This window comes from Poromitra crassiceps (genome assembly GCF_964638095.1).
Source record: "Poromitra crassiceps genome assembly, chromosome: 5".
In the NCBI taxonomy this organism is placed as follows: domain Eukaryota; kingdom Metazoa; phylum Chordata; class Actinopteri; order Beryciformes; family Melamphaidae; genus Poromitra; species Poromitra crassiceps.
Window position 1 is genome coordinate 27,114,626 of NC_139642.1, and position 26,494 is coordinate 27,141,119.

Sequence of the window (26,494 nt, forward strand, 5' to 3'; positions counted from 1 at the left end):
AGGTTAACTATCTACTCGTCGTCACCTCCATGCAGGTGGACGTTTTAACTCCACAAAACATTCAGTTTTACAGTAGTTCACAGCAAAACACCGTTGTAGAATTCTCCTCAAGTTCAAGTAGTGACCAACTTTAAAACAACAACAACAACAACAACAACAACACTTCCATACTGCTCACCTGGCGTAATGTTTGTCTTCACAAGCCCTGGTTTGAAAAGGCGCCATTTACACCGTTTTTAGCCGAAATCTTCACTAGCCAGGTGCTCCACGAGCGCGTGCATGCGTGTGTGTGAGAGAGAGAGATGATGATGATGATGATGATAATTGTGATTATCATTACCTCATTTTACTCTTCCGACTTCCGGCTTAGTACCTCGGCCTTGGGCCTTCGTGATCACTGGGTTCATAGCGGTTCATAGGTGAGCAGGTCAGGACCACGGTGCTCTACCGCCACCTGGCGGCCAGACGTGGCAGCGCCCTCCTTCCACTACATGCATTAACAGTGTGGAAGATGGCGACTCGAGTCCTTCAGAGAGTCAGCAGTGGCTTGGATCGGGCTAAAAGCAGGGCCCAGTCGGCAGGACAGGTTGTCGTGTTGAGCAGGTCAGACAATCATCCGTTTGCATGTTGACTTTTCTCCGTGTGTCGTGTGTGAAAGCTGTCCTGTCCCGTGTTGTCCTCTCGACCTGGCGTTAGCTTCCTGCTCCTCCTGCACTGGCTAGCATTACCCTGAGCAAGCTAGCCCAAGTCACGTTAGCCACTGATTCACTGGCCTTTACTATGACATGGTCAATAAAGCTGGGGTTTCTGGTGAACCCCTTACATATTGATCCTGTCATTTTAAATATTACGTATGTCCATTGCACTGATACAAGTCGATAGTAAATAGATTCAAGTCTCGAGAGTTTATTGTTTTGAGCATTTCAAATGCTCAAGGTCATAATTTGGTATTTTACCTATTTTATGCAGATGTGAAAGAAACTAATGAATTAGGTTTCACCATGTCATCCTGACAGATGAATGTCATGCATGGTTAGATACGTTGCCCTGTTGTCATTCATATGCATCTTTATCACAAGCAGCAGAGCCAGGACCAGGAGTAAATATTGCCATTTTGGTCTGACAACACAGAAACCCATATAGGTTAAAGAATGTGTCTGTGTTTGCAAAATATGAGCAGGTATTATGTGCTCAACATGAGAGATAGGGCACCTAGTGGTATGATGGCTGTATATGTTTTATGAGATTCCCTCCTTCATCAAATTGTTCACATCATCTTTGTTTCCAGGGGGTTGGTGACATCATGCAGCAGAAACAGAGAAGACAGCTGGTTTAAATCTCTATTTGTGAGGAAAGTCGACCCCAGGAAAGATGCACACGCCAACCTGCTGACCAAAAATGAGGAGAGCAACTTGTACAAAATTCAGTGTAAGTTGCCGTCACAAAATTAATACATAGAAATCTTCCATATCTGAAGGAAGAGGCTGTTCTCACACATAATTGTCTTTGCAGTCCATAATGTCAAGCCAGAGTGCCTGGATTCATACAACAAAATTTGGTGAGTGTTATTTTGTTTATTTGTCTAAGTGATTATGTTATAAACGTGTAGTCTAGCAGCAGTAATAGTAGTAGTATTAGGCCTGGGCAGACAGACTGCAGTGTTCAGTAAAATGTCTGTGGTTCTATTCCTGTGAGTTGACTGACATGCCAGCATGGCTTCAGTGCTTCAAAGATTCATACCTAAGATGACCTTCTGCTTGTAGTCTAATTTAGGAATTGCAACACGGACGGAAGAAGCGCGAACAGAATTGTTATTATGATCGTATGCTATGGGGGTTCTTAATGTCCTCTTTCTTTCTTTTCAAGTCTACTGCTGTTTGCTTTTTGGTTGGGAATGTATTTCATTATGTGGGAATGTGTTTCATTATTACTTTGGTTTTTATTGTTAGTGTGCCCCCTTTTTGTTGCTGTTGTTGTGGTGGTGCATGTTTTATGTTGTGTCTTGCGTCTTTTTTTTATTAAAGGTCCCAATTCGTGCAGCTGTAACCTCTTAAAAACGTGTGTCTCTGGTCCATAAAACATGATTCTGGATTAATTTGTCGAAAATATAGCAACCCCGTTCGTTCTGACGGAGTTCTCACTTCCTCATCTCGTCGCTTCCCAAGAATGGTCTGTTTCTATAATATATTCAGAACTAACAGTTCCCATTGGCCAATCAGATTAGCGTCCGTGGACCAGCATGCTAGGTTGTGTCCACAACTAACGTTAGCAACGAGCTATCGCTAACTTAACGGTTGCTACGCTAAAGAGGACATCTCAAAATGCCTAGACTTACCGAATACACCTCCGCAGTTGCTGGATCACGTACAGTTGGCGTCGCTCCAGCTAGAAGTGTTAATTTTGTGGCTATAGACAAAATGGTGCAGGTAGCTTGTGTGAGAGAGACCGCGCGCAGTATGTTTAAGGACCCGCGTGACGTAACATTAACCCGTCTGGGGGAACAGAGTGTAAGGGCTGTGGCTTGAAGGAGACTGCAGGGGGAAGCTGGATAGGGACAAATCCAACTCTGGCAGTTCTGAGGTTGTGACCACTCATTACAGGGAGGGATGACAGCAGTATATATGCATTTACAAGTAAAAACAGTTTTTGCACGGAATGGGACCTTTAAAAATACAAATAAAAGATTGATATTTAGCTGTTTAATTTGTTTCACCTTTAGCAGAGTTGCCTTCACAAAGAATATGGAACTGGCCAGAAACCACGAGAGCCACAGTAGTATACAGAACAAGATGTTGATTTATTATTGGCTTGGTCCCTGAAGTTGTTTCTCATGTATCGCAGTGAGGACGTTCTGCCAAAGATCCATGCTGATAAGTACTACCCCTGTGAGCTGGTGGGCACCTGGAACACCTGGTATGGAGAGCAAGACCAGGCTGGTAGGACTGCTAGCATCAACACACAGACCCATCCCCAGATAGGCCTACTGTACAATCTGCACAGAAAACAACGGAACAGACATGTTATAAAGTACACACCCAAGCAAGGAAAACTGTCAGTGACTCAGAATGTGAATAGGTAAGATCATCAGTGAGTCAGATTACAGCAGAACAAATTGAGCATGTAGGTTTTGTTAAACGTATAGAACCTGTTTTACTGTGTTAGTTTATGAGCCTAGCTGTCTTCCAGGATCAGTGTTTCCCATTCATCTTATTTCACAGCTAGATTACTTTGCGTACTGCTTGTTGCCTCAGCAGTCCAGTGCAGAGAGCTGAAGTAATGCCTTCATGGCATTTCAGAAAGCAGGATTACTCATTTAGCCAGGAATCCATGAAATGTAATTACAAGCAATTCCTCATGATTTGAATAATTTGTCAAATTAAACTTATCTAGACTTATAAACTGATGTTGCCTCTTATGGATGTCTTGCTGCCTTAACAATGGTCTTTCATCATGAACAACTCAGAATGTATCTCGTGATTATTATTTTTTTAGTTATCCGACTGAGCAATTTAGCTTTTTAAAATACCATCCTCTTTGCAAAGTAATTTATGCGCCGCTATTCCAACCCCCTCATGCAGGGAGGAGAAATGTGTCAAAGATCACAAGTGTGAGGTTTTGGATAAATTCGTTTTTTTTTTTTACTGGGGGCGCCCCAGTGGCTCACCGAGTAGAGCACGTACCATATAAGGTTCAGTCCTTCCCTCAGTGACCCGGGTTTGAATCCGGCCGGCGGTCGTTTGCTGCATGTCCCCCCCTGTCTCTCTCCCATACTGTCACTATAGAATAAAGCATAAAATGCTTAAACATAATATATATTAAACAATCCTCCCTAAAAACAACTGAATCTGCTTTGGACAGTTTGTGTGATGTTGCATCTGTCATGTGTGTTTTTTCCCAGTTCACTTGTGGCGGTATAGAGGAGGCTACCCAGCGCTCACTGAGGTGATGAACAAGCTCAGGCAGAACAAGGTAAAGAGAGTGTCACATCTCAGCGCTGTTTAATGCTGTAACTAACAACAGATGCGCAGTGTGCAGCTGTCAGTCAAAGTCAGCTGTCAGTCAGAGTCAGCTGTCAGTCAAAGTAAGCCTTATTGATGGCTGACTCTCTCCCTGCCAGGACTTCATGGAGTACAGGAAGGCGCGGGGAGAGATGCTGCTGTCTCGCAGGAACCAGCTTCTCCTGGAATTCAGCTTCTGGAACGAGCCCGTCCCAAGAGAGGGGCCCAACATCTACGAGCTCAGGTCCTACCAGCTCAGGGTAAGAACCAGGGGCTGGAGCTCAGGTCCTACCAGCTCAGGGTAAGAACCAGGGGCTGGAGCTCAGGTCTTACCAGCTCAGGGTAAGAACCAGGGGCTGGAGCTCAGGTCCTACCAGCTCAGGGTAAGAACCAGGGGCTGGAGCTCAGGTCCTACCAGCTCAGGGTAAGAACCAGGGGCTGGAGCTCAGGTCCTACCAGCTCAGGGTAAGAACCAGGGGCTGGAGCTCAGGTCCTACCAGCTCAGGGTAAGAGAACCAGGGGCTGGAGCTCAGGTCCTACCAGCTCAGGGTAAGAACCAGGGGCTGGAGCGTATCTAGGCATGAGGAGTGGAGACAGAGATTTGAGAAATGCAAGCCTGGCCCAACACGAATACTTCAGTACTGAGTTATCTGCCCAAACTTGGTCAGAAAGAACTACTCTGAGATTATTATTTTTTCCTACCCGAAAATCCGTATAGGCATCTAACAGATTTCTCAGTTCACATTTTGCTTATTATTACTCTGTTTACACAGTGTTTACTGCACGGCAACGTTATTTTAGACGGGGGAAGTCTGTTGGGGTGACCCAAGTCTGGACAACTGTCTGGGACCCGGCCCAGCTGAACACAAGGGAATCATGAAACGGTTAGAGCATGACCAGGCCTGTGCCAAACCTGCAATGCCAGGGTCCCGGCACAGAGTCAAGTGTTTCATGTAGAACCAACTTATCCAGTATGATCTGAAAGAATACGCCAATTCTCAATCAGCACATTTCTTTTCTTTCTTTTTTTATCCAACTCGTCATATTTGGCGTTCCCCCATCAACTCCTTGCTTCACATTCACCCCAGGGTGCTGCTGCCCAGTCCAAACAGTCTTCTGGAGCAGCTGGGGGTTGAGCCCTCTAATACCACGTTCCATTTGCACTGGGATCTGGTCATTTCCCAGTTCACAGACGTCACCTAAACTGGGATTTCCTGCTTTGAAAGTCAGCGGAAGCACACCCATGCTTACCTCAAAATCCAAGATGGCAGCTCCCGCATCAACAGTAGCGAAAGCCATAGTAATACACTGTTTATTAGCCCTTCTGTCTCATTTGTGTCTATTTAAATCAGTCATACACACAGTGCTGTCTAACTTCTACCTGTGCACATGTTGCTCCGGTGTTGGTATGCACAAGATACCACGTAATGCATAGTTATCAACTGTTATATTACGATGGCTAGCCTGGCTAGAGCTAACCCTGGCTGGTTTTCCGACTGTTTTACTGAAACGGGGTCAACTCGGCTCACTCGCATGCAACTGCCGGCAACTCAACAGTAGTTGTTACAGGAGGCGAGAGCATTACTCTTTCACTTTATTGTTTGAATTTTACTTTTTTTTTTTTTTTTTTTTTACTGCATTACTGTTATTTTCCAAGCCAGTGCAGGGAGCTTGCTTCTCTGGCTTCTAGTTTACCCACAAAACCACTGTGCGGCGTTGGGGTCCAGAGTAGCTCAACAGGTAGATCAACACTTAAACTGGTTTGAGGTTTTATTCCCAAAACTGGTTTTATATCATCAGTCCTTGATGCTTGATAATCATCACCAGGGCAAATCCTGTGGATTAACTCATGCATTAGAATCCCAAAGACAGAACTTTCTCTCCCTGAGACGCCTGATGAATGTGGGCGATTAGCCCTAATCAGACTGAGATTACGAAGCGGAGGGGAGGGGCCGCTTCTCGTTCTAAGCAGCCGAGAGTGATTGGGGCAGGCTTACGTAACACAGCGTTAAAGCCTTATCTTCGCAGGAAAAAAAAAAAGAGAAACTACCTGTCTCACATTTATTCAATTCATTTGTATTAATGGGTTTGGTCTGGAAAGAAGAAGAAAGTACAATATCCATCTCCATTTTTGCAAAGCCTTGAATTATATGTGCTGTATTGTAATATGGAATTCCTGTTTTCTTTTCCGCAGCCAGGAACCATGATCGAGTGGGGTAATTACTGGTAAGGCAGCCTGATTCCACAGCGAACTGTAGTTACAGACCAGTTGCACTACATGAAACCTCCACCTCCCACCCTCATCACACTGTCATTAATAAGAGCTATTCCACAGAGAGGCCCGAGTGCACCAGATCCAGACTCGAGTGGAATCTGTCTCATTTGACTATAATGTTATTTCAGTATTATGAGCCTGGAAAGATCCACTAGTGGGACACAGGGAGCCCAGGCGTTGACCATTATCAGTTAGCCCTGTGCAGCTGATGAAATGGTCTGAGATAACACTGCAATATAGGTCAAAGTATTGTAACGGGGAAAAACAAATAGTTTTCTCAGTCACAAATGAACCAGCAATGCAACCGCCTCTCTTCTGCACATCTCTTAGTGTTCCTTTGCCAACTTCCCTTTTCTGTTTTGAAAGTGCTGTGCTGAGTCTGTGTACTTTGTACTTGTTCAACCTGTATTTCTTTATTCAGTTGCCAACTTTGAACTTTGACCTTGTTTTACATTGGGATCGATGTTTGACTCTGTCAATGGTGTTGAAATCATTGAGGTGGTGACTTTAAGATACCAGTGTTTCTGAGATAGAGTATGCGTTACATGTCACTTTTGCCTTGGTAGGCATTAGACTCTGCTCTGTCTTTTCTCAGTTGATAGATATTTGGTGGTATTTTTAGTCATTCCTTACTGCTATATGCTTCTTTTTATATAAAAATATAGTTTATATACCTTGAATAATGGGGACGTTGCAACCCATCTCTCACCTGTTTTCCATGTCTCTTTCCATTGGACACAACCTAGTAAAGCAGACGTATATGAATGAATGGGGGGGTTATATATATATATATATATATATGTGTATGTGTATGTGTATGTAATATATATGTATGTATATGAAATGCTGTGCACATTTTTGCCAGTAAAGCAATTTGGGTCTATTTCAATCTACGTAATTTGGGCAGTTGTAGGCTTAAACTCCTACTGCAGTGATAGAACAACATGAAATACTGGGGCTTTATATGCGTGTGTCCAGACAGTGATTATGATTTGAATAAGCACATGTTTGATTTGGGGGGGAAACATCATTGATTTAAAACATTCCATCCACATATCAAGCTGTCTGCTGTGCATGCGTTGGGCCAGTATCAAAGAGGCTCAGGACCAACACTGAGTCATTCGGTCACATCTTATGGTTTCAGTAGGGACGGATAATCCTGGTTATGCAAGACCATAGTCCTTTAGCTGACATTAATACAAAAAACACAATAGGCTAAATGTAAAACAGTCCAAAGTAAATTTGTAGATGATGTTGAAATCCCTGTTTTTGGACACTGGTCAATAACACCCCAGCCAGCTATGTTGCAGCCCCGGGCTTTCGCGGTGCACGTCTCAGTATTTCTGGCCGGTGTTGTGACTGCAGTTGCCGTGTTCCACAGGGCCAGAGCCATCGGCTACCGGCAGCACAACAGAGAAGCTGTGGGAGGCTTCTTCTCGCAGATTGGCAACCTGTACATGGTGCATCACCTCTGGGGTAAGTAAGGGTGATGTCAGGATTCCATGTTGACAATGTTTCACGTCCAGACAATCGCAGGAGACAGCGAGGCTATTTGCACTAATCTGGACCAGCTTTAACCTCAATGACTCCATCCTGTGTGATGATCTGGTGTTCATTACAGCTTACAAAGACCTCCAGTCCCGAGAAGACACCAGGAACGCCGCCTGGCAGCATGAGGGTTGGGACGAGGTGGTGTATTACACAGGTGAGCTAAGACAATGTCCCGTCGCAACCAAGCACTGAACTCTTAACGATACTATTGAGTTAGGCTTGAACACTTGTCAAAGGATATTTCCTTTGTCTCAGCTCCTTATTTGTCTTGAGTAATAACAGGGTATTGAGCCTTTTGACCTTACTGAGACTTGCCCCCCCCCTTATCAAATGGACTTAACCATGTGGACACACTCAAATCAATCCTAAATCCTTTGTGTTGCACTTTTCCTCCAGTTCCTCTTATTCAGCACATGGACTCCAGGATCATGATCCCAATGAAGGCGTCCCCGCTGCAGTAGAGTGAGAAGCGGCCGGCTAGCTGAAGAAAAAATGGCAACTTTTCAAATGTTACATCCATCCACAACTTCACTGCCATGGTTTCAACCCCTGGTCAGTGTTGCCAACCAACACTCCTCCCTCTCTTTGATTTATTTGTCTTCTTCTTTTTCAGACATTGCATTGTTATTACTTCAAAATGTCTCACTAAGATACAGGAGTTAAAGAAAAGCCCTGCCCACAATGTTTCTAGTTAAAATGCTAATTCGATGATATGGAAAAAGGAATCAAATAGCCTATTTTGTATGTTTTTTGGGGGCAGGGAGGGCAAATTCGGCCGATTGAAACCTCCTGATAGTCGTTGGGTCAAGAAGACCCTTGTTCCGTGTTCCACATGCTGTGTGCCACATCCGAACTGATCACTGACGAGCCTGAGAGCGTTGGCTCTAGTTTTAGAACGTACCAAAGTGTTACTTGGAAAGAAGAGCTGCAGCTGTACGGTGTGTGAGGGCAATGACAGATCTGACAAATAGTACTACTTAACCTTAACCACTGTTACAAATGCAGTGGCTATTTATTTATTTAATGTAAATACAGAAATGTATCGCATCGTCTATCGTAAGGTGTGCTGCAAAGTGTCACTTTCTGAAAGAACCGATGTAAGCGATGCCATTGCGGAGTAAAATCGCATGAGATGAAACCTCTGTATATTCTCCTGGTGAAATACTGTGTTTCTGTTACTTACAAGGTCAACCATTTTATCTCGGCACAATATTGAAGATGATCAAGTCCGACGTGTTGGAAAATCGAAGCTTCGGAATTTCATTGAAGTCTAATTATAAAGCCCAAAGTCCTTTTTTTCCCCACCATCTTATTTTTATTGCAAAGTACTCCTGTCTGTTGCATTTTGTGTTCATTCTTCCGTGGGTTTGGCTGTCATGATATAACTGTCATGATCTGCAATAAGCTTGATGTTTTCTGGTGCTGTGTTGGTGACTCTGGCTTGTACTTTTTTCTTGTGAAGATTGCATGTCTGGTTTTTAGAAATATTTCTTATCCAACTTGTTTTACTCGGGTGTAGCAATCAGCTATGGTGACGTGATGGCACCGTTATCTGTCAATCAATGACTGAGTGAACCGAAGTGGGCGTTCGTGCTCCTGCCTATTCTATTCTCAGAGTTCATTGTGAACATAGGCAGGTTTTTTCCCGCCTCTTCTGTTCCTCCTGTAATTAACGGGGATCAAAATACAGGGAAGGGCAAGAATGTCAAACAAATGAAAGTAGTACAGTAGTTCAAACTACTGACGCCATGTTGTTTCTGTGTACAGTAATGCACATGTTCTATAAAGGACTGAAGTCACCACACATGTTGACATGTCTTTTATAGGTCTTAGTATCCATACAGAATTAAAACATTTCTATTGCACATACTGTAATAATGCACTACTCGTACTAACTTACCTAATAGCTTAAATGCAGAAAGTGGGGAGAAAAAAAACAAACACCTCCAAATAGTGTTTGGTTATCATTATTTTTTTTAGTATTATTATCTAGTATAAAAATCAGAGGGCAACAACCCCGTGAAGATATAAATTGTCTCACTATTGTAAACATTTCATTCATTATAAAAATCTATTGATGTTCTAAAAAAAAGTGCTCTGGATCAAACCATCAAGAGGAGTGTTAAAATTAGTGTCAGTACATTTGTCCCTCTTTAGATCTTCTCCAGTTCCTTTAGCAGCTCTCCGAAACTTGTGACGTACCACGAACACTTCTCCTTCACCTGCAGCCTGGTGACGTTCCCACCAAATCCAATGAAGGCACTCTGAAAGATAATATTACAACATAATAATAACCCACTCATTTCCAGAGAAACCTTAAGACTCTTAATTGCCCCTCAAACATGAATGTGTGCGTCACATTTGGAACGGTGGAAACAAGTAACTACACATAAGCAGCATATAGAGACTGTAGAGGGCAGTGCATGTCACAGTCTGTGGCAGTGCAGATAGACTGTAGAGGGCAGTGCATGTCACAGTCTGTGGCAGTGCAGACTTACAGCAGGAGGACAGGCCTCTAGGTCAGTGGCTCCATCTCCGATCATCACCACAGTCTTGAAGCCGTGTTGTTCCTTCAGCATGCTGATGACCTTTCCTTTCCCACCGCTCTCTGCTGTGGGCTGAGACTCGTCAAAACCAGCATACTCACCTGAAAAAAACACAAGTTTGATTTAGTCAAGTAGAAGGCTGTCTTCTTAGGACAGTCAAGTGAAAAGTAATTTGATGTTTAGCCACTTAAAAGGCTAAAATTTGCTAGCCTACATAGGGTTTAAAAGTGAAAGTTAATGTTTGCATTGTTTAAATAAGTAATAATGGGATTTATACAACAGTTAGTTCTGGTTGAGTGATTTGATTGAGGCATTCCATGAGTGCTGATATTCAGTACAACAGCACAGGACGCTTCACTGTATGTATATCACTCCGCCTGCGCTTTACCGGTTGCTTGGCAACACTTGGTAGTGCAATCCTGAGGGAACTGTTTTTGTTGGCGGAGACAAATTAACAGACAAAAAAATCTCGTGTTGCCTCAAATGACTTAAATGCTATTATTACTTGATGAATAGCTTTCACAACGGTTGTATAAAAGCAATATCACACTCGAGGTTGTGCTGTTGTATATCGGCACCGCTGTGATTATCTTCGAATCACAGTGGTGCTGATATACAGCAGAACAGCACAACCTCTCATGTGACATTGCTTAAATATGAGAGCTGAAACACATTAAAAAAAATTGTGACAACATGACCAAAAGAAATGGGTGAAATTGAGAATTGTCTGTGCTGCAAGTGCTAAGTCTTCTGAACATGTTTTGAAGTTTGGGATTTAGCACCACAAATCAGCAATGCAGTGCATCCCTACATACAATAGTACTCCCGCTAGCTCAGAGGAGTGTAGACAGTGTTTTTTTTTTAAATAATAATAATTTTTTTCTGCATTGTTGTCTTTATTTTGATAGGACAGTAGGCAGACAGGAAATGTGGGGAGAGAGGGGATGACATGCGGCAAAGGACCTCGGGTCGGATTCGAACCCTGGTCTAGACAAAAACTTGCCTCAATATATTTATATATATACCGTATATATATATATATACACACCCCCCCCCCCCCCCCCGTGCTATTTCCAATCCATATCCGTCTGGCTCGCTTCAGGCCAGTAAACTGCAGCATACAGACGCACACATACACAGTCATCCAGTCAGTTTCAGAGGGAGAGATGGCAAAGAATGAAACATTACATATCTTTGGTTATACCTACTTCACTAGAGTCGATGCTGACAATGCTCATTGTCACAAGTACAACAAATCCTTTGCATGTAAGCATACGCCCACGTGCATAAGCACTCGCTCTGGACATTAAACTGTAGTATTAAAACATGAGCCGTTCTGCGAGCCACATGGACATAGTACTACTGTAGGGGCTTGGGTGGTTAAGATCCGCGTGCACGGGGGCGCGCTCACAACAGACAATTGTGTCCATACATACAGCCCATCTGAGTAACGTCTGTCTGTCACTTTCAGGAGTTCACTGCATGTGTGAAAAGGGCTTTAGATACAATCTCAGTTCTTATACACTGATGGTCTTAGAAACCAACCAATCTGTGGCTCTGGCGCTCCACCGCTCTCTGACCTCACCGTTGAAGTAGAACTTGAGGCGGTTGGCGTAGACGTGATCCAGAGGGATGTTGAGCTGGGCAGCCACATGCTCCACAATGCAGCGGAAGCCACCCGATATGAGGAACACCTTTACGTTGCGTTGGTGCAGACTGTCCACCAGCTCCCTATACAAAGAAGGCAGATGTGTTTATTTGACCAGTGATCAAATCAATTAGGTACAGTTGCTGCTTGCTTTTGTTCCACTACTTTTGTATAGTAATCACATGTCATCCAGTCTAGATTTTGTTTCCCCGGTACCCATAGCGTAGAAGACACGGTTGGCTCAATGACCGACTTGACTCATTCAAAGATAAGAATAACAAACGGGAATCTGCACACACTTACTTAATACCTGCAGTCAACTGAGGCGGGTGGTCTGTTATCAATTTGTTGACTTGTTCTCTAGAGCATCGGATGATGGACAGACGCTCAGTCAGGGCCGTTTTGAACGTCACTGACCCGCCCATGGCCTTGCGAGTCCTGAAATTGGAAAGAGTAGCAGCACAGGAGGCACACTATTCAGAATAAACCCAGTAGTGTGAGTGACACAAAACAGAATGAAAATGTTCCTGCAGAGCAATGTGGATAAATATGACAAAACACCAGCACAGTGAAAACACCACGTCACATACATTTCAGTGACTGCATCCCCCACACCACAGAATTTGGCAAGCTCGTCAATACCCTCCTCTTTGATAACTGTGCTGTCCACGTCGAAACAGACAGCCTGTGCTCTCCGGAAGAGTTCCTTTGTCTGTGATAGAGTGGTCATTATGCTGGGAAAAGACATGGGGAAATAGAGACACAGTATGAGCCACACACAAAAACAGTATTCAAACTCTGGGCCTACACAGTTAGTTATGTCTGCCTAGCCTTTTAGGATCAAGTAGGCAGGCTGCATGTCACTACTAGAGTAGACGTTAGGGAGACATTACTGTATCAGGGAAAATCTAATGTTCATCAGGCTGCAGCTTATCACGAGCTGAAAACGTGTTTTCACGTGACAGGTCTGTGATTTATGACCTGCACTTGCCTTTCCATACAGAGTAACGAATGTGTTATAACCAGTGCAGCAGTAAATACATGCATTGACTGAAAACACTAACGTCATGTGTTTCTGCATCGACATAGCTTTGATCAAATAAACGTGTGTGCTAACTAGATGATGGGCCGATATGCTGGACATCATCTGCCAGTGTTGCATCACCCCGTGCACCCTATAGGGAGCAGGCTGGCATGCAAGACCCCAAAGAAACGAGAAGATGATGCCATATTTGGTCAAAAGACCCCTTTCTGCAGTTGGTAAGACTTGGCAAACAACGGTACACCACTGCAAGCGAATGACATTGAATATTAATAATGCTAAGCGCTAGCCAATGAAGATGTTCCAATACCTGTCCAATCCACTTCTCTTGTCGTTGTGTACAGCCCCCTTTCGACTGTCAAAACAGGGAAACGGCTCACGCTATAGGGTTAGGCTGCTTTCTTCAAGTAAAATTAACCCGAAATGTGCAATTACTCTCGGCTACTTGCTGGCAAGCACGGCGTTGATGTTGCACAAACAGCCGTTTTAGCATTGACCGACCCATCCAATACATTGAAAGGGTTCACCGAGGAGGAAGAGAAACGCTGGATGCTGAGCGAATCAGAGGGAAGCCGGTGTCAGCCCGCCCACAACTCACTCACTGACTGGCCCGGAGCCATGATGGCACGACACGGCCCGGGCCAAACAACACACCTCTGTATTGTCTTTATATTATAGGGCTGAGGACTCGGGGTTATAAATAAGTAGGTTCCCACGAAATAAATGTGTAATGTATTTCGTGCTGGGGAGTCACCCTCCCCCCTCCACCCTCCTCCCTCCAACGACTAACTTGACAGTCGGAGAGTCACCGTTGGAGCCGAAAGTGAAAAGCGTTGACTTTTGTATCTGTTGCTTCAGCTGTTCTCTCCATATTTTTGTTGCTGCCGCAGGGTGCAACATCAGAAGACGTTGGAAGCTGTGCACCACTATAACCTCGCGTCACCAGGCTTACTTTGTTTTGGTCCGGACCAGAAGGTGGCGGTAATGCACCCATGAGCTGGAGGCCAACCGCAGTAAAAGAAGAAGAAGAAGAATCTGTCGAAGCAACCGCCTTAAAACGACAGAAGAAGAAGCTGTGCTGCTGGTTACACGTGGTGGTGGTGGAGTACCAGTACCTGTGCAAAATGAAGAGGGTTGTCAAGGCTTTTGGACCAGAAGGTGGTGGTTGCCTGAGTCCAGGCTGCTCCGGATGTGCTGGAAGTTACCTGGGTCCGTGAGGATCAATGAAAATTAGCCCCTTCCTTCTTCTGGAAGGGGCTAAATGGAAATGTGAGTCTGTACCATTGGTCTGTACGCTAACTAGCTAGCGTTAGCTTCGAAGTTCTTTAGTTAGCTTAACGTTAGCCTCAGTCTGGTGATGGGCAACAACAACGCAAATCATAGACGCCTGTTGAAAGTCAAGCAGCCAACGAACGTTACCCAGTTTGTCTACAAATATGACAATGTAACGTAGCCGTTTTCTAGCGTTACAGTTGGCTATACTGTAATGTTACGTTAATCTACCTTGCACTGCCTCGTGGCTCGTGGTTGACCTGGATTGGGCAGGCCAGGAAGCTACATGTGAAACATTGGGTGTATATTCCCTGTCAAGTCAGGAAAATTAATAGTATTTCAGAGTCTCAGATGCTTTCAGAAATTAATTAACCTGAACACACGTGTCCCTCTCTGTCTCTTTCCCAGAATGATAGTGAAGGGCTTTGAGGCGGCTTAGGACAAGGCTGCAGACTCAGAGGCACTGGGCCACTGAAGGTGAACAGACATACAAAGAGGGACTCTCATCCACGCAGCCTGCACTTCCCTCATGGCCAAGCTGCTCACAGTGGTAGGTGTGTGTACTAGTGATGGACCATAGTTCTCAACATCTGGGCATGAAGAAACGGGTGGATGATCATCTTCTGTCTGTATTATCACATGCAGTAAATCTCTAGTCTAGAGTATGAGAAAATATAGGCATGCCGATTCCAAACTGCCTTTAAGAGCTTCACAGGTGTAAAGGGTTCTCATCTTATTTTTGGATTTTACACAAATGACAGCATGGCCGAATTCTGTGTTACTTTGCCAGTAGTGTACACAGTCAGACACCATGCCAAAGCAACAATTCACCTCATACTATGGATGAGTGGTGTCAAGTCCCTCATCTGTGTCATGTATGTGAAAATAAGCTGTAGCAAATAATGATCTAATGATGGTATTCAGTGTAATCATTAGGAAGAACCTCACTTTTGTTCTTGAATGATGACATTTTCACTGATGTCTGATGAGAGAATGAATGTTTAGTAATTACATGTAATGTCTCTATTTCAGCGAGGTGAAATGCAAGAGCGCTGAGCAGAGGAAGAAGCTGGTGGATGGTGAGAGTTGATTCAGGAGCGAGTGAAGAAAACCATCCAGCCGAAGAACGCCTTGTCATTGTGCTGACAACTCCCAAGATTGTTTATTAATTTTTGCTCCTAAACTAGAAGGTACACAACATTTAGGGGAGCTTGCTTAGTTTTGTTGCTGTGTAGACCATGAACATCTGTCTGCGATAGAATATGGAAACTCTGCTGGCCATTCATATTTTTAAACTTTTGCTCAATTTTTAACAAATGGAACACAACTGACATGTGACTATTAACTGTTAACAGCATTCAAGCTCATGTTGGGGCATGGCAGAATTCTGTTCTGCCTGGTCTGTGGTGGATACAGTCCAGACACCATGCAAGAGCCTCCTCTCAATTCTACTTTTGACTGGATGAATGCTGCTCAGTGCTTCATTTACGTTTTGTAGGAATGAGTACAACTGTGATACACTTAAAAAAAACTTCCTGATGCTGCTCTGCCATCAGCACAATGTGTCAAGCTGACTTGAGCAGAGCTTGTAACATAAACCACCTGAAGAGCCTAGCACTGTGCTAGTAACGGATACCAACATATTCTCAACATGAAAATGGTATTTACATTGCGCTTCTCTAATGTCTTATTTTGCCTAGGCTCTGGCCCAGAACACAGTCAAACCCCAGAGTTGAAAGAGCAGCCAGCTAGTTGGAGTGGACCACAGTTGGTAAGAACATGAAAATGAACCACGGTCACATTCATTATTAAAAACCTAGAACCCTTTTAACTGAAAATCTGATTTCTCTCTCTGCACCCACAGCACTGTAATGGCAAGCAACTTGCATCTTGTTGGTGGAGATCATGGGGTTTATCCTTGAAGGCTGAAGATCAGATGAGTTATGGACATCAGCAAGAACCAACAGATGCAATATGGAAAAAATGGACTGCCTGTATTTCTCTTGGTGTCATTTTATCCACAAACCAAGAACCTGTACATCACTGTTTGTTCATAATAAACTTAACTGATTTTGGAACTGATTTGTAAATTGAGTTTAAAGTTTTGGGGGGGAAACTGCCACCAGGAAACCATACTGTCTGGTCTGGAGAACTTAAAATTCAAAAACATTACAAAATGACATGAACTGAAGTTAATGATACATTAGTTAGCCAGTTGGAATTTCAAATGAAAAGTAGTTTTTAATAAATAAATCCATGAGTACCTTGGTATACATTTTTAAAGTGCTATCACCACTCATCTTAAAGCATTGGCTCACACCCTGTGACGCTGTTTGCAGTACAGTGTGTATAAACAGTACAGTACATCCTGCATAATTAACATACCATAAGCTTTAGATAAGAGAGAAGCTCAATAAGAAACACATTGAAGAATGAACAGAATAAGCTTATGACATTTTCCACTCCGCTAATTAATGTAAATGCAGTAAGTTTTGCTTTGACTATTACGCCAATGCTTCACAGTTCTGAAAAGCTAAACGCTTATCAGGAAAGAATAACCTTATTTTACAGGGGCCTCATTAATCAAATTACACATTTGATGGATATAATAAATAAAAAATCTCATCTTAAATAATATCTTGAAATTAGTTTAGATATTCATCTTGCATGCCTTGACATTAGATTTGATATAACAAATGTTGGAAGGAGGTGGATGTCACCCACAGCCCATCAAGATAAACTGTTAGCACAACGTTTGTCTTACTGTGGTATTCAAGTATTTTTTTTATCAATGAGGCTTGAACATCACTAAAAGATAAAATGGTTCACAGACTTTGCACCTTGTGAGATAAGAACATTGCTGCAGTTCGGTTCCTTAAAAATGAATGATAGGGTAATTTATAACGTATGTGTATTTGTTCTACCCAGGCATTCAATACTGAAAAGAAATGACCCCACAGGTCTTGAGGTTATACAGCAGATTTAGAGTGGATTAATTTGAAATCAGTCCACACATTTCTTTTATAATATGACCAGTAGAAAGCAAGTGAACTGTTCAACTGCAACAACAACACATCTTCCAAATTTTAGACTGAGTAAAAACAATCAGGCTGTAGTTTCCTTGAAACAAACAGCTTACTTTTGCCAAATCTGCAAAAAAAAGAGAAACCAATGCTACATTCCAATTCCATATCCTTTCCCTGAAGTGTGTACTCCACATTAACAAACGTATTATCAAACATAGTCTAGAGCAGACGTTTTCAAAGTGGGAGGCAGGCCAGGGGGGCTTCAAGCAGTTTCAGGGGAGACTCAGTGAGTGTCTGGGGGGGAGGCCCACAGTCTCAGACTTTGAAAACCCCTGGTCTAGAGGGAGTCTTGTTCTACCAGTCCATTCCTTTTAAATAAATAATGGAGAAAGGTAGGAAAATCCACACTTGAGTACAACAGTGCAGATTGGGGTCACATCCCCCTGTGCCCTCCTCCAGGCCCGTCCTGAGGAGCACGTGGGAGTTACCAGGTGTGGAGCGTCGACTCGTCCGCCTCTGCAGCGATTGACAGCAAGATGGCCTTGGGAGTGTTCTCGAAAAGTGCTGCTCTGTTCTGCGTTTGGCCCTTCTTCACCCAGTGGCCGTAGATCTTGAAGGCACAGGCGTCGATCATCTTGCGGATGGGCTTGACGGCGTACGGGTCACTCTTGATCACCTCCTTGGTGACGGGCTTGGCGCGGCGGTAGTTGCAGTAGATGCGCATGGTGGCGAGCACCGTCATGCAGATGACCTGGTGGCACAAGTCGAGTAGGGGTCAGTGGTTTTTCAGACTACAGAGTGCAACAGACTATAGAGAGAAAGCAAATCCTCTTATCGTGCCCCTGAGAGTTTTTAGCGTACTAGGCCTGGAAACCCCTTCCACCAAGGACCTCACCAACACCACCCACAAACCCCGCTACCTCCTCCTGAACGCAAGCTGACCCCCCCCCCCCACACACACACACTCTGATTGATTTAATTTGATTTGATTGCACTTGCAACGTTGTGTTTGTCTGTTAGTTATCTTCCTACTTCTTTATTGACCTGACCGCTACGCTGCATACAGACACTAAGACAAATTCCTTGTATGTAACTTGCATACTGTGGCAATAAAAGTGATTCTGATTCTAAAATGTTTTTCTTAATCCCTGTCTGACATTGAGAATACCCCAATAGCTTTTCTTTAAACAATAAGTATCCCCAAATTCATTACAATCTTACCTTGAACCGCCTGTACGGACTGAATTTTCGTACTTCAGCCACCACATACTGCGAAAAGAATGGGTGGTTGAGAGCATCACTGGCGGTGTAGCGCTGCTTAGGATCCACCACCAGCATCCGAGAGATCTGAGGGGCACAACATAGAGTTGCTTCAAAGTACAAACTTAACTTTCGTAATTAAAAATTAATAATATGGGACTTATATGGCGCTTTTCAAGGACTCAAAGATGCTTTACACTAAACACTAAGGCGCCGACAATAGTGCAACAGACAATGGACAAACATGACACAGGCACACAGGGATAGGTGGGGGGGATTTAAGAGAAGGCGGAGGAGAAAAGATGGGGTCTTGAGGCGGGATTGAAAAACTGTGAGGGACTCTGAGTCTGATGTCAGGGGGAGGGAGTTCCAGAGCCTGTCACCAAAACTGTGAAGGTTGGACTTGGGGGTGAGAGAAGGCCGGCTGAGGTGGATCTGAGGGACCGGGAGGGTTGGTAGGGGGAGAGGAGATCAGTGAGATATGGGGGGGTCAGTTGGTGAAAGGCTTTGTATGGGATGACCAGGATTTTGTAGTTGATCCGATAGGAGATGGGAAGCCAGTGTGCCAGGATTTGGTGTGGGTGAGAAATCGGGCGTCTGCTTTCTGTACCAGTTGGAGTCTGTTGATGAGGCTGGTGTTGATGTCATGGAGGAGTGAGTTAGACATATTCACATGGATTCTGGTGTAAATAAAACCTTTGTGCAGCCTCACAATAGATGGAAACATATATTAAGCAATATGAAGCCGGTATTATGAAGCCGGTAATATGAATATGACCCGGTCAATTCAATCAGAGGGGGGAAAACTGTCTTTTATCCATTGATTAATAACAACAAAACCCAGCATTTTGGAAACAATGTTTGAACAGACACAAGAATAGATGGAGTCAAAATATCTTACCAAGTCTTTAACGGTGTCTGAGCGGTCATCCCACTCTGGCAGGGAGAAGTCATATTTCCCTGCCAGGATCATCCTCAGCATTAGCATCTGTTTCCTGTGCCAGAAGGGAGGAGAGCCTGCCAGCAGGGTGTACATGATGACTCCTGAGCTCCATCTGCAAGCAAGCACAGCCAGCCGCAGGTCAAGCTTACAAGGACGTTAACAAAGTGCACATCGTTATTCATCCAATAACTTGGAAAACAAGCTTTCCTGGCACATATATAACGTGAGTTTTCAAATTGTGCATAATAAGCAAGTGGGAAAGCAGAAACTCGCTAATTGTAACCCTCCAAGATTGGAGGACATCCCAAAAATAGTGTGCAATGAATCCTATATATTTTCACATTGCTACAGAATGTGTCCATTGTTACTGTTCATTAATTCTTACTATTTGTAATTGTATCCATTGCTATTGCTAGATATTTAAATTGGTTACTTCAGATAACTGAGGTTCAAATCCAATAAGTGACTTTCTATTGTGTTGTGTGTTTTGTATCTGCTGCTATCCAGTAGGTTGTGTGTTCTTTGGACACTCACATGTCCACAGCAGTGCTATATCCTTTGTGGTGTGGGTCCATGGAGCACTCAATGATCTCAGGAGCCAGGTAACCAGGGGTCCCACACACCTCTAGATAAAAGACAATATAGAAAAGGTTGATTGGGGGGAGGGGGTGGTAGGGTGGATTTCTTGGTTAGATTCAAAACTATTCACACTTGCATCGACATTCTGTGAACCGTCAAAGCCAAACCTCCAAGAGCTGTGAGAATTACAAGATTTTAGCTGGGAGAAATTGTCAAAATGTTCATATAATATAATAGAGACTCATGGCACAAATTGGTCTGGTGGTTTAAGTGTATTATTATACTATCCTATACTATCAAATCATTTCAGTACATTTGAGGAAGTGCATGTATATTTTCCAACTTACTATGTACTGTAATTAATAGCTCAATGTAGAGAGCGCTGTGGCACGCCGCCCTGGGATATTTTAGTTTCTTCCAACAAGTAAATACACAAATTTCTAGCAATTTGAGATGAATGCTGAAAAACTAGGAAAAGACATCACTCACATCACAGCATTCGAATTTTGCAATCCGTGGAAGCATTTTTCAATCAAAGGTGAAACAACACAGATACTGTATGATGGTTTATAGTTAGCCTGGGTAAACCCAGCCCCCACGTGACCTGCTCTCAGACCTGCTCTCAGTCACTAGGAACTGAGAGAGCAGGTCACGTGGGGGCTGGGTTTACCTAGGCTAGTTTATAGTGGGACTTTCCATGCCTGCCCCATTCACTTCAATAGAACTGTCCCCAAAGTCTAGCCCTAATGCAAAATTCAAACGCTGTGATGAGAGTGATGTCTCTTCCTTCTACAGTATATAGGTTACGTACTTGCACACAGAGAGGAAGCAAATTGTTGCCTTTCTCGTCAACTATATATCATGTTATTTTTGAGGCATGGGCGGAGTTAATAGAGGGGGGCCAGCCCCCGCCCCCCCCCCCTTTTTTTTGCTTACCATTGTAAATCTCCATGTAACTGTCTGGCTGGATATGATCATAAAAGTTATATCCACTTTGACAAGCATCACTAAAGCTAAAGCTGTGACAGGGGGGACCTCTAACAGGGCCTTGCTGCAGCCGCCCCCTCCCCTGGAATGCCAAAACTCATTGGGCTCTATCGTCGCAAAGGCAGTCATTTTGCGTTAGCGCCCGTTTTGCACCAGAGCAGCGCCGCGCGCAGTGCTAATTGTGGCCGTGTTGCCCCGCTTCGCTGTACTGTAATTAGATGTTTCGTTCATATAGGCTATAACATACACATGTAAAAAACATTTGTTTCTTTAATAGGGTAGGGATGTGAGAGAATTTAAGCCTATTTCAATAGCCTATATCAGAATTGTCCACTCGGGTTAAGCTATTAACTGCAGTCACGCCATCCGCACTGTGGAGAAGCTGGTCTTGCATGCATGTAATTGCAGGGAAAGAGGTAGCTCCTTTCGTAACTGTTTGTCCACATATGATTTCGTCATCTGCCGTATAACAGTTCCTTATCCATACATAGACTTCCCTGCGACTCTCGCTCTCAAGCTGTCTAAATCAGCGATACGCACGTATTTACAAGTGTCACAGAAACATTTCAAAGCCACCTACTAGAGCAGAAGGGTTCATTGCTTCTCGACGGAGGGGTTTGAAAGCTCGATGCTGCTCATAAATGCCTCTTTTTATCCGAATTCTGTGCTGGTGACATTATTTTTTACCGAGCTTTCGACCAGAGTGGCGCTGTTGAGCGCTGTGACGGCTGGGAGCTCTAACCCGGAAAATGTATATATATATATATATATATATATATATATATATATATATATATATATATATATATATATATATATATATATATATATATATATATATATATATGTCTGGGACATCCTGAGAAGTGGCAGTGCCTCTCTCTGAAAGGTCAGTGTACACCAAGTAAGTGAGAGTGCAGCAAATAGATCAGCAAGTGTCCTGTTGCATCTTAACCTTTGTCAGACCGGCTGAGAGAGAAGGGAGCATGTCGTGCAACCAGATGCAGGCCATCTTGACTTTCAAGGCCCAGATACTGTGATGACCACTGTCAGCTACAGTTTTAACATGTGGGATAACTTGACTGTAGGTTGTAAAAAGAATAACTTTCTGTGGGCATTTTTGCAAATGGGCAGAATACTAATTCCTTAACATTACATCCTGTGAGAGGCATTTCTGCTAGATTCATGTTTTGGTGACAGTCAACCTTCTTTGTTGCCTCTGTGCATGGGTGTGCTTTTTACACATTTATACACTTCACATACATGCAGATTGCCGGGCAAAACTGTTCATGGGCCTTACATTTATTTGCCTTACATTTGAAACAACCATTCAGAAAAATCGCAAATTTTCACTGACCGTTGAGCGTCTCTCCCGGCTGGATCTGCACAGAGAAACCAAAGTCGGTGAGTTTGATCTTCATCTGGTCATCCAAAAGGATGTTCTCAGGCTTCAGGTCCCGGTGGACGATGTTCTGGGAGTGGAGGAACTGGACGACCTCCAGCAGAGCGCGCATTATGTTCCTGCAACCAACAACAACACACAGCACTCGTGACCTCAAACCGTCTCATGCACAAAAAGGATATTACAATACAAAGAAGAACCTTTAATTTAGGACTACCCAATTCTAGCATTGTCTAGGCATTGACTTGGAAGATAGTAAAAAAAAAGGTAAAGTAATGTGCCCTCTCACCTGGTTTCCTTCTCACTCAGAGTAACTTTTTCTGTGAGGTAGTCAAAAAGCTCGCCCCTCTTCATCCTGGGAGAAACATGAATTTTTATTATATTTTTATTATATTAAGCTTTTGAACAATCCTGAAGCAGCATCCCAAATCTGATCACTGGTATTTGTCCTCAATACAATTAGTGTAACCACATTCCTCTATAGTTTGAGCATTGAGGCATAGATCTCACAGATAAGTTTAAGACATGAAAAACCGACACTTACAGGTCAAAAACCAGGAAGAAGAAGGCTTTGGACTCATAGCAGTCTTTGAGTTGAACTAGAAAGAGAGGAGAGAGAGCTTTGAGGAACATTCCATATTCAGGGAATTTTTCAACTTTTTAGTCAGTAGCATCTCTACAAGTACAACAAATAGGATTAAAATATGCTATCTACGTTTTATGAGATTATTCTACTGTTCTACAGCTTTTCCCATAAGATTTGCATTTCACCATTTCCGGTGAAACTCGTGAAGTGTATCTTTGTGCTTACTGATGTTTTCTTGTCCGCAGACTTTCTTGAGGATGTCAATCTCCTTCACCGTCGCCTGTCTGATCTCCTCCATCTCCTCCGCTGTCATCTTTTCTGAAGGAGTGATGTCGATGATCTTCACCGCGTACTCCTGAGATGTGCGTTTGTCGACACAGCGACGCACCACACTGCTCACTCCCCTGAGGGACAGAAAACACATCAGCCTTTTTATCTAAGACTGGTTAGTTTTACTTACTCCACAAGTTTGTGTTTGTGCAGCTGGACTCAAGAGTCAAGAGTCAACTCAGAACTGCTGTGTTAACACGATATTCGGGACAGAGTAACTATTAATAAGTTGCTTATTAACGTGCATATTTGTAGTGTTTTGGTTCATTATTAGTCATTACAAACCACTTACAAGCAGCTTATTCTCCACTCTTCTTTTCTAATGTACAAGTATTAAATGATGGGTTTTCCCTCAATAGCCTCCTATTAGTGCTTATAGCAGTCAGTAAGCAGTCAGTATCTGACTGCTATAAGCACTACTTCGTTGTTAGCGTTGTTGCACATGAACATGAATGGACGCTTAGTATGCTTTGCTCAGTATGGGGCTTATAAGTTATAAGGTGCTCGTATCACATCACATATTGAGAGGAAAAACCCCATAGTTAATAGTTAATACGTTTTCCCTAATGTAGTGTTACTGAAGCTTTGATCAAATGTATAACAACTCATGGAGTGTCATTTTTATTCAACAACTTTCTTGTTGAATGGTTAAGATCATGGAAGCAGTACTCTAATGATACATTTCCCCTCAATAGACTAATATGTTCCGTGTCCTATGTTTTCCTTATACATCCTATATCCTACTGCACTACTGCTCTTTTTTTGCATCAGAAGCAAAAACAAATATAGTACTTACTCTTAAACTACTGAAGAGTATCCTCGGCTATGGTGCTTTGGATAATGCTGGAGTTGGTCATGTTTGTTTTTCACTGCCTTGTTGTTTGTATGGCGTGCCTCTGAACTGACAGACTATGAACAGTAGAAGAGTGTGTCATCCTGGTAATAGCTCACTTATTCATACACACCGCCGGCTATATGTCTTGTCTAGGGGGGGCCAGTAGGGAAGGGGCCATTGGGCCCCCCACTTTACGCCCCTGTCCCACATCGACTCGGAGTCATGGCTGGTGTGTGAACCCATCAAACGATTGTCTCTAGTTTCTCATTAGATTAAATTCAGATGATGATTCAGGGGATGTGCTTGTATTGTAGAAATAGGTGACCCAACAAAGACAAACTGAGCTGACTTTTCCTCCTCCCCGGATTGTGAAGCCACCTGTGGCCACACGAGGAATACTAAAAGGGGGAACATAGTGGCCACATCCTGTGACCTCATGACCCGCATGTTGGCACGGGACTATGGGATTATATAATCTATCGTCAGGCTGGCCAATCACGGGCGGCCGCCCAACACTAAGCCTTTGTCCAAAAAACTGCTGAACTTGAATGACTGCAGCCTGCCCCGACACTGGGTACTGTGGCTTACGTAACAGCACCACCCTCTGACAAATGGTTGGGAATAACAATGAGCCGGCGCTGCCACTGCTGACATTTCTCAGGGACTTCGAGGAAACTTAAAACCATTCCACTGACTTAACACTGTCCAGGGGTGCTCAATTTGAAGTCTCCATCATTTAATTTGTTTACTTAAGACATACTGTAAGTGATTGAAACTTTTTAAAGTGACAATTCCTCTAATATAAATGGCTAAAAATGTATACTATTACTCTAAATGCTGCAGAGACTGTTTGCAATCTATTCATGTGTGGCTGTCAAACAACACTCCAGGAACTAATAAAACACAAAACTTGTATTTGTTATAAGACAGGTGTATTTTTGGGAGGTTTGATTGATTGATTGACTTTATTTGGTGATAAAAACAACATAAGACAACATATCACCGAGGATAAAAACACAATAAAGCCCGAAGGCTTATTTCCATTGTGGTCCCCATGGTGCGTGCAGATTTTATGTGCCTTGGCTTGAGGTTTCCTGGACATACCTTCCCAGGATGTCCTTGGGGTCATATTTGTCGTGGAACTCCTGGGCTCCCACCCAGTCGGGGATCTCGTCCTCTTTGGTCATGCTGGTGTGTCGGGTTCTCCAAGGCTGGAGAGCTGCTCTCCTCTACTGCTGACAGGCTGAGAAGATAAACATCTCACACTTTTCAATGGCAATTGTGTCTTTAGATGTGATAATACATTAGGTTTATTGCAACCAATTCAGAGCGTTTGCTATACTGGCTTTCCCTCACCCCCAAGGACATTTTGAAATAGACTATTTTCTCAGAAAACAGCTGCAGCCTAAAATGAACTCCCCTGTTATTTGTTGTGCTTAAACTGCTTAAACCTATTAGGAAATAGGAATCTGCTTCAGTTCCTATTTCCAAGAAGACATGTCAGATGGCTGGCAGAGATGCTGCCAAAGACAATGGGATTTCAAGCAAGACGGCCTAACTTTCGGCAGGTCTGAGTCTATTCACGTGACAATTTAGGAGACTTGCTGCCATTTGTTAGAATTGGCAGAGCCTGCGGTGACCCATCAATAGTATATCTATGATGCTGCTTGACAGTCTGACTGACATTTCCAGGCTCCTCCCTTCCAGCTATAAACTGATCAAGATAGATAGATAGATAATGGTCACATAAAAATAAATAAAAGCAGAATAAAAATAAACACAATGATAGATAGGCCTAGATAGATAGAAACTAATGGCATTTTCATAGACACATCTATTGTAAAATTAACAAAAGAAATAATACGAAATACAATCTGAAAAAAGTTACTATTAAGCTCGAATAACATGATGCTGCTTTTAACTAAACATCTAGGCTACATGAACACTGTTTTGGTAGCCTATCTAGAGGCTACCATATATGGACCCATTTCACAGCAACCGTTTTGAGGTGGTAAAAGCAGGAAGTAAAGCAGCTGTACCATTAATTATGCTTCCATTCTGTTTATGTGTTCCAGTACCCGGTGCCCTTATTAATGCTAATGATTACACCTGCGTTACCTCCTGCTTTACCACCTCAAAAGGTTGCTGTGAAATTAGCCTATTATCCTCAGATCAGGCGACGCACTGCGCCACGCTAGTGTGTGTGAACCAGAC

At 43.3% G+C, this 26,494-nt stretch overlaps 3 protein-coding genes and 1 long non-coding RNA gene across 5 annotated transcripts; 2 read left to right on the forward strand and 2 right to left on the reverse strand.

The window, feature by feature from the left end:
- Window positions 1-502: 502 nt before the first annotated feature.
- LOC310776948 (protein NipSnap homolog 2-like) lies at window positions 503-9,622 on the forward strand. Its single transcript, XM_083637171.1, has 10 exons — window positions 503-603; window positions 1,289-1,428; window positions 1,513-1,558; window positions 2,842-2,936; window positions 3,899-3,969; window positions 4,118-4,258; window positions 6,193-6,224; window positions 7,655-7,749; window positions 7,895-7,978; window positions 8,221-9,622. The coding sequence occupies exons 1-10, from the start codon at window positions 512-514 to the stop codon at window positions 8,283-8,285; spliced, it is 861 nt and encodes a 286-aa protein (XP_083493297.1). The 5' UTR covers window positions 503-511; the 3' UTR covers window positions 8,286-9,622.
- Window positions 9,623-9,633: 11 nt separating this feature from the next.
- psph (phosphoserine phosphatase) lies at window positions 9,634-13,490 on the reverse strand. Its single transcript, XM_083637172.1, has 6 exons — window positions 13,371-13,490; window positions 12,609-12,752; window positions 12,322-12,456; window positions 11,951-12,101; window positions 10,323-10,466; window positions 9,634-10,088 (listed from the first exon to the last, which is right to left on the reverse strand). Exons 2-6 carry the CDS (start codon window positions 12,746-12,748, stop codon window positions 9,978-9,980), a joined length of 681 nt encoding a protein of 226 aa, XP_083493298.1. The 5' UTR covers window positions 12,749-12,752; window positions 13,371-13,490; the 3' UTR covers window positions 9,634-9,977.
- Window positions 13,491-14,166: 676 nt separating this feature from the next.
- On the forward strand, window positions 14,167-16,362 carry LOC310777167. Of its 2 annotated transcripts, none has more exons than XR_014552730.1 (5): window positions 14,167-14,329; window positions 14,741-14,882; window positions 15,365-15,522; window positions 16,033-16,103; window positions 16,197-16,362. It is a non-coding gene; the product is annotated as an uncharacterized lncRNA (long non-coding RNA). The 2 variants fall into 2 exon arrangements; XR_014552731.1 differs by having other exon boundaries at window positions 14,169-14,269.
- Window positions 16,363-17,842: 1,480 nt separating this feature from the next.
- On the reverse strand, window positions 17,843-25,467 carry LOC310776874 (phosphorylase b kinase gamma catalytic chain, skeletal muscle/heart isoform-like; the record flags this gene model as incomplete). Its single annotated transcript, XM_083637075.1, has 9 exons — window positions 17,843-18,109; window positions 18,580-18,705; window positions 19,520-19,673; window positions 20,096-20,186; window positions 22,485-22,648; window positions 22,819-22,884; window positions 23,074-23,128; window positions 23,341-23,519; window positions 25,385-25,467. 9 exons carry the CDS (start codon window positions 25,465-25,467, stop codon window positions 17,843-17,845), a joined length of 1,185 nt encoding a protein of 394 aa, XP_083493201.1.
- Window positions 25,468-26,494: the final 1,027 nt, after the last annotated feature.